An 8103-nucleotide genomic window follows, 5' to 3' on the forward strand; every position below is an offset into this window, starting at 1 on the left:
AATGACAGCATCATTTCCATTATGAGCGTCGACAAATTCGGTCATCATTCTCGTGGTGGTGGTAGCACTCAAAAGGTGACGCGAGTTACATTTCCACATACTTCTGACGGAAATATTAATGCCGAACATGTGAAAATTTGCAATGTAAAGGACCCATCGGAAAATGGTGATGCTGCAACGAAAAAATACGTTGATACACAAATAATAGAGTTGCGTAACGTACACCTACCATTAATTCAAACACATGGTGTGATATTGGAGCAAAAAACTAATGATATACAGGATTTAGCCATCGGACTAAATGAAGTAAGAAAAGAGCTTCATAAAACCACAATACCACTTCTCGAGCAAAAGTTACAAAAAATAATCAAAGATGATTTGAATACAGTAAAAAAGGATACGGAGAATAATGTAAGTAAGTTGTTGCAGCAAAAAACTAATGATATACAGGATTTAACCATCGGTCTTAATGAAGTAAGAAAAGAGCTTCATAAAACTACAATTCCCATTCTACAGACACATGACGCTTCGATGCAAATTAAAATAAACGAAATTAATGGTACTCTTGCTACAATTAAACAAGACATCATCAACAATTCGGATGATATAGATAAAAACGTTAGCATGGCTGCAGATAAAGTTGCAAAAAATTCGTTGAAAGTAGACCGGATGGAGAAGACGATAAAAGAAATGAACGCGGCATTACAGGGTGTAGTAGACAACCTTCATTCGATGAATAAAGATACTCGTCTAAAAGCAATTTAAAGTCGTATATAAGAATGTCTAAAGAAAAGAAACAGGTGGTGAACGAATTGCATAAACCAGCACGAAGAAACTATCCTCGTCGACGAACAATCATCAAAGGACTCGATGACTTGTGGCAAATGGATTTGGCTGAAATGCGTCCTTATGCACACCAGAATAAAAATTACAAATTAATACTAGTTGTAATCGATTGTTTTTCAAAGTTTGTATGGACACGCCCTCTAAAGACCAAAACAGGTGAGGAAATTACTCAGGAATTTTCGAACATTCTCGCCCATACTCAACGAGTGCCGAAGAACCTACAATCCGATCAGGGAACGGAATTTTACAACAAAAAATTTCAAAATTTAATGAAAAAACACGAAATTAATCATTACAGCACCTACACGATTAAAAAGGCTGCCATTTGTGAACGAGTTATTAGAACGTTGAAAGCAAAGTTGTACAAGTATTTCAGTTTACATGGATCATACAAATGGCTGGATGTCCTACCGATAATCACCGAGGAATACAACAATACGAATCACAGTAAAACATGATACAAGCCATCTCAGGTCAACAAATACAACGAAAAAGCCATTTTACACAAAAGTTATAGTCACTTAAAGATTGCCGGCCCACGAAAATTTAAAGTTGGTGACATTGCACGTGTATCAAAAGCAAAACATTTCTTTGAAAAGGCCTACACACCCAATTGGACTACAGAATTATTTAAAATTGTACAAGTGAAGATAACAAATCCTATAACGTATTTGCTAGAAGACATGCAAGGTGCGCCGATTAGCGGTGAGTTTTACGAAGAAGAATTGCAGAAAACGAAAAATCCCGACATTTACTTGGTTAAAAAAGTACTTGGACGAAAAGGCACCAAGATGTATGTTAAATGGTTAGGACTGGATAGCAAACACAACAGTTGGATCAATAGTTCAGATGTAGTTTAAGGATCTACCTTTTAATCCGCCGCGTAGCAATACATTTTTTGAAAAAGATGACAATTAACCGCAAAGAGTGGGGGAAGGGAACAGTATAAATTCTCTCAACAACGAACCGACATACGTAGTTCCAACAGACCCGATGAGTTCTCAAGACAGCGGCGTATTCAGTTACAACACCATGTGTTCTCAAGATAGCGGCTACAACAGTCAATCATTTAGCGTAGAATGTGATGATGATGACAGTCAGCCACCCAGTCCTGACGCTGAATTAGATCGAGTATTGGCAAAATTTGAAGAAGCTGCCACAAATGAGCCATATTATTTATTAGAATCTACCTATCCAATGAGCTCTTTCAACATCAAAATTGGATTATCGCCAGCTCGAGATTTTTCACCATCCATCATGCTGTGTCGTCATGGTACTTGTAACAAAATCAGTTTACACACAAACGAGTGGGCAACCATAATTGAGTGGTTTAAAGAAAGACTGGTTGATTTTTTCCAAGCAGACCGGCCTACTTTTGCTGATGAGTATGATCCAATCGAATTAAAGTGCGGCGATTTCTACACACTACGACAATTGGTGATGGAGAATGTAAAGTTAGTAGCCATTGAGAAATTTGGAGTCGAATATTATTTATGGGAAGACGATGTCATTCAACTTATACAGGGTGTAACAAAAATACAGGTCATAAATGTAGTCACATATTCTGGGACCAAAAATAGTTCGATTAAACCTAACTTACCTTAGTACAAATGTACACACAAAAAAAGTTACAGCCCTTTGAAGTTACAAAATGAAAATCGATTTTTTCTAATATATCGAAAACTATTAGAGATCTTTTATTGAAAATAGACATGTGGTATTCTTATGGTAGTAGTATCTGAAAAAAAAATTATAGTGAAATTTGGACACCCCATAAAAATTTTATGGGGCTTTTGTTCCTTTAAACCCCCCAAACTTTTGTGTACGTTCCAATTTAATTATTATTATAGTACCATTAGTTAAACACAATATTTCAAAAAAATTTTTGCATCTTAGTACTTTTTCGAAAAGTCAGTTTTTATCGAGATATTTTGAATATTTGTCAAATCCACCACATATTTGTATATGGCTAAGTACGATTATGGAGACTTGGTAATAATATGAAAATTTATTTATGATTTACATTTTTAGGTATATTTTGAACCATATTAAAAAAGAAGTAATATCTCGATAAAAAGTGCCTTCTCGAAAAAATACAAAGAGGCAAAAAAGTTTTAAAAATACTGTGTTTAACTAATGGTACCGCAGTAACAGCTTAATTGGAACATACACAAACATTTGGGGGGTTTAAAGGAACAAAACCCCCATAAAATTTTTATGTAAACATATTAAAAAAGCAGCCGCAACTCGATAAAAACTGCCTTATCGAAAAAATACTAAGAGGCAAAAAAGTTTTAGAAATATTGAGTTTAACTAATGGTACCACAATAATAATTTAATTGGAACGTACACAAAAGTTAGGGGGTTTAAGGGAACAAAACCCCCATAAAATTTTTATGGGGTGCACAAATTTCACTATAATTCTTTTTTAAGATGTTCCTGCCATAAGAATGCCACATGTTCATTTTCAATAAAAAATCTCTAATAGTTTTCGATATATTCGAAAAAATCGATTTTCTTTTTGTAACTTCAAAGGGCTGTAACTTTTTTTATGTGCATATTTGTACTAAGGTAAATTAGGTTCATTCGAACTATTTTTGGTCTCAAAATATGTGATTTAATTTATGACCTGTATTTTCGTTACACCCTGTAGAAGCGGACCAGAGCATGATATCCCATAAAGTGATGCTGTTGAAGAGTTTACAATTTCGCGAATACTATATAAACATTTCAACTTTCATTAAGAAAAATTTGTGTGTCAAAGACTCTTTGTATGGACCAGTTGAATCCTTTAACGCATATTGCGCTATTTGTCCAAATACTTTGTTAAGTTTAGCTTTAAGAGAATATGTATTTTATTATAAAATTAGACTTGTAAATGATTTAACAGATTGTATGTAAAAAATAAATGGTATTATTAAATATGTTGTCTTTTATTTTTATTAAATAAAACCAAAACATATATGTGTACAAAGTTTTATTACATAAGGAATACAATTGATAATAATTGAACAATATACAAAAATTATATACGGATAATAAGTAATTTTTCCCTTTATTATCAGTTTATTCAATCATTGTAGTGGCATAGTGACCCCAAGGTAAAGTATCATATGAGTCTTTTTGCAAACACCGTTTGTCATCGTGTGGACTTAATGCAATTTTTTCTTGTGTGATTGTAAACATGTTGTGTGCGTAGGAACGAAATGTTGATTGTGTAACGCTTTTTGTGGTAAATTCTTTTAGACACTCCACGTAATCCTCAAACGTAATAGCATTTTTTACTACCGAATACTTAACCCCTTTAGATTTTTTCGTAACACCCAAGTTATTTACAATTTTTTCAATAGCAGCATCATCCATGGTATTCTTGTATTTTTGCCACACGGTCTGCCGCTCCTCGTTTGTGTATTGCAGTTTAAACGAGTACATTTTCGATCTAAGTCCTACAAAATGAGTAATGATGCGCCCATTAGCTTCATCCTTCATTAAACCAAGCACATTTTTATTGACTTGTGGTATGTTATAGGGGTTAGCCTCGGCATAGTCCGATGTGTCGAATTTAGATAGATTTGTTTGAATGAAATCCCTGTAAACGTCATCACATGTTACTTCATAGACAAAACTATCTGTATCCCCATACATCAACTTTAAATTTTCAATTCCAATAGTTGGTAGCATGAAATTATAATTAAAATCATACATGCAGACTTTAGATATGTCTAGAATAGACATTCCGATGTTCAATGGTTTGTTGAATGTTAGATTTGTTTTATTTAGCTCGATTTCCATTAGATTTTCATCAAAAATTGTTCTGTTGTGAAATCGAGGGCTGGAATTTAAATTTTTGGCTCCATATCTCCCCTCCCACTTAGAAACAAGCTTTACTATGCGGTGTTTGCGTATGTTCTCCATTGTTTTGCCGAATATAGCATTGTTAGCTAATTTGTATAAGTCTTTCTCAAATGCCGTTGTTGCTGCAGTTCGTAATTTTGTATTAAGATCGATATATGGTTTGAGCCAGGCGCTTTGTTGGAATTTCAAAACTTTATGAATTTTTGTTAGTTTCAGCCCTGCATTGAGAGCTTGTTTGAGGTTACGGTAATGCAAAGTGTACTCCGTTTTATTATGGAGCGTAGTCATAAGCTTCTTAAAATTAGATCCCGGTGGAACTTGATGTTCGCAACAAAATGGAAAATCTTTGTGTAAATCATGCAAGTGTTCGGGGTACTCCAAGTCAACTTGTAGTATGTACCCTGTATCACCATCGTCAGGAATACTAAGAACATCGATGTTAGTGTCCACCCACTCAAACTTTGCATATGGTAAACACTGGGACATTGCCCAGCCGTAAAGATTATTAACATCTAAATAAACCACATACTTGCTGGGCTTTGAGGAGTCGTAAGATGGCATATATTTGTTATTAGCCTCCGAGTATCGATTACTCACTTGACTAATTCCACCTCGAATAGATTTTTGGATAAACATGATTTTATCGATATCCTGCAGCAACTCTAATTTGCAACCTGTATATTTAAGCATGGCATCCCACGAATAACCTGGCATAGTGTAGTACCAGACAGGATCAAGACCGTATGTACCTCGGCATTTTTGTCGGAAATTTTCAAAGATGCAAGTTAACAACATTATATCGGTCTTCATGTATAACAAGCTATATTCCAAAATATTTTGAATATCAAATGATTGCCAAACGTTTTGCGCATGGTGGTACATATCTTTAGAGATGTTTTCATCTGTTAGCGAACTATAAAATTGATCAATAGATTGGAGTTGAGTTTCCTTTAACCTATCCATAGAATCAATGTATTCATATGGGAATACGCCTTTTCTTCTCAATAGCTCTATTTGTTCAGGAGCGGCATTTGGAAATTCTCGAACCAAGTACCTTAAATCTCTGTATTTAATGTGGTTGCCAGTTTATCTAGTGAGGAATTCAAAAATCTCAATGAATCAACAAACCTCAACTTAACTTTGGATTCGGTATCGTTCAGAGTAAAGGAAATATATTATCTTTCCTTGTTTATTGGGAGTAGGCTGATACTTCCTTTTTTCGCCAATTGTCTTATCATGAAATGTGAATCGTAACCGCTAAGATTATGAAAAAAAATCGGAACAACAAACTGTTTTCTAAAGTTAAGATTACACACTTGGTGCGCAAATCCGCGTACTTGCCCGTTAAAATGGTCATGATCAACCACAATTGTATCTGTGGGTGTAAAGCGCTTCTCACAAATATGACAATCAGTTGCTCCATTAGTGTTTGGTTTAATATTCATGGGCTCAATATGCTTTATCTTTCCATGTACAAACATTGCCAAATCAGACATTTCCTTGGCAAACCAGTCTAGACAGTCCGTACCTGCGTAGCTTCGATAAAAAGATAATGATTTATCGTAAGAACATTTGATATAATACCCGGCGCTAAAGGCTTTATGCTCCTGATGTTTAATTGTTTTACTTTTAAGCGGTCCATTTTTAATTTTTTGTAGCATTGCTTCAAAGTCTGCATAGACAACAAAAGGCGTTGTCTGCTTATACACATGATTTTTAAATTCAACATGTTGATATGGTGGAAATGAAACTTTGCAATCGTTGATTCTCTCACAATATTTTGCATGATCATTTAGTCTGTCAAAACTTCTAAAATAATTTAGACATCTATCGTATACAAATATTTTACGTTTATAATTGCTTGTTTGACTAGATACAAGCCGCGACAGATTCTTTATCATGCAATAATGGTATTTGATATCTACAATTTCATCATCCTCAATAGGCGCCTCATAATCGTTTAATTTTGGAAAATATTTATCTTGTACCATCAGCAAATTTACATGTCTAGTTAATTTAATTTTACACAACCTTAACGGTATTGTTACGTAGAATGTTTTTTCTTGAGCGACATTCATTTCCAGCCCATAAACGTTTACAGAGATGCCATTTTGTTTCTCAAATTTTGAAATGCCTCCAATAGTCATTGGTGTTTCCAAACCATCAACATTTAAGACAGTTGTGTAATGTGGATATGAACTAGTTCGATATGAATGCTCTTTTGCAGGATGCAGCGCTGACAATATACTCCAAAAAAAGCAAGCTTCATCATTGTTTTTTACATTGATACACGCGTTTTTATTTCGGATTTGATCCGGTAGCTTAATGAAGGATGAAGCCCTATTCCCGATTTCATATTTGTTAATATTAACCTCCAAAGATATTATTTTTTCAAAAGCCCACCCTGAACTGTTTTCCTCAAACTCTGATAGTTTCGCCATAATTTTATCAATTACGTTCGAGCGGAACCACAAAGTTAAGTCTGTTCCTGCGTATATGATTTCATTTTTTGTGTTAAAATATTTAAATTCGCTATTTTCCCCCTGATTTGCTTTTCTTATAAACTTTCCACAAAATGCGGTATTACGTTTTATTACATTAAATTTTTTTAAAATATTTTTAATTCTAATTTTAAAAAGCTTAAAACAATCACCGAAAAATTGCATTACGTCCTTATGAGCCAAATTAATAATTATTCCCGTTCTAACCCGACTTGCAAATGAGGAAGTTACCTCCTCCCATTTAACTTTGTTATGTTTATTAAGGCTCCCACCCACGTGTTGAGAAAAATTTTGAATTTCCACTTTAATTGTTTTTAAGTGTCCAACGTTTGTTTGCAATTGCCGTAATTTTGGTACGTCCAAGTCTCCATACCGAATAGCTTTATTAAACAATGTTAAATGCCTCTTAATATGTTTTAGCCAAATATTTGCTTCTCGCGGTGTATATTTTGAAACAGAAGGTCTCGCGCTTTGATTAAATTTTGTACAATGTCGCTACTAAGATCACCTATGTCACTCATAATTATTGAATAAAGTTTAATAATGAAAACTCACCAATTTTTGTTACTAGCTTGAGGTTGATTCAGAGAGATGCTATGATGTTGTTCCAGATGTTTGTTGCTAGCTTGAAGTTGGTTCAGAGAGATGCTATGATGTTGTTCCAGATGATTGTTGATAGCTTGAAGTTTTTGCTGAGGTTAGTTTACAGCGGATGTACCTACAATAACATTTGTTTTAGTCTAATGCATTCAACATGAAATAATTGCCAGCACAGAATAAAATACTTGACAAAAATTAAATAGAAGAAGATAATTGAAGAATAATCTATATAACATAACAGAATTGTAAGAATAAAATTAATAGCACACATATTTCGCAAAAATACTTAGCAAAAGAGAAC

At 34.0% G+C, this 8103-nt stretch overlaps 2 protein-coding genes across 2 annotated transcripts; both read right to left on the bottom strand.

The window, feature by feature from the left end:
- Positions 1-3912: 3912 nt before the first annotated feature.
- LOC126886168 (uncharacterized) lies at positions 3913-5664 on the bottom strand. The gene has a single exon (XM_050653020.1). The coding sequence runs from the start codon at positions 5662-5664 to the stop codon at positions 3913-3915; it is 1752 nt and encodes a 583-aa protein (XP_050508977.1).
- A 212-nt stretch (positions 5665-5876) lies between these two features.
- Positions 5877-7142, bottom strand: LOC126886169 (uncharacterized). Its single transcript, XM_050653021.1, has one exon. The coding sequence runs from the start codon at positions 7140-7142 to the stop codon at positions 5877-5879; it is 1266 nt and encodes a 421-aa protein (XP_050508978.1).
- Between the last annotated feature and the right edge of the window lie 961 nt (positions 7143-8103).

The sequence above is a fragment of the Diabrotica virgifera genome, chromosome 6 (genome assembly GCF_917563875.1).
Source record: "Diabrotica virgifera virgifera chromosome 6, PGI_DIABVI_V3a".
NCBI classification, from domain to species: Eukaryota; Metazoa; Arthropoda; class Insecta; order Coleoptera; family Chrysomelidae; genus Diabrotica; species Diabrotica virgifera.

Excerpts from the sequence above, each read along its gene's own strand:
- LOC126886168 (XM_050653020.1), bottom strand. The coding sequence starts at position 5,664 with ATGGATAGGTTAAAGGAAACTCAACTCCAATCTATTGATCAATTTTAT.
- LOC126886169 (XM_050653021.1), bottom strand. The coding sequence starts at position 7,142 with ATGGCGAAACTATCAGAGTTTGAGGAAAACAGTTCAGGGTGGGCTTTT.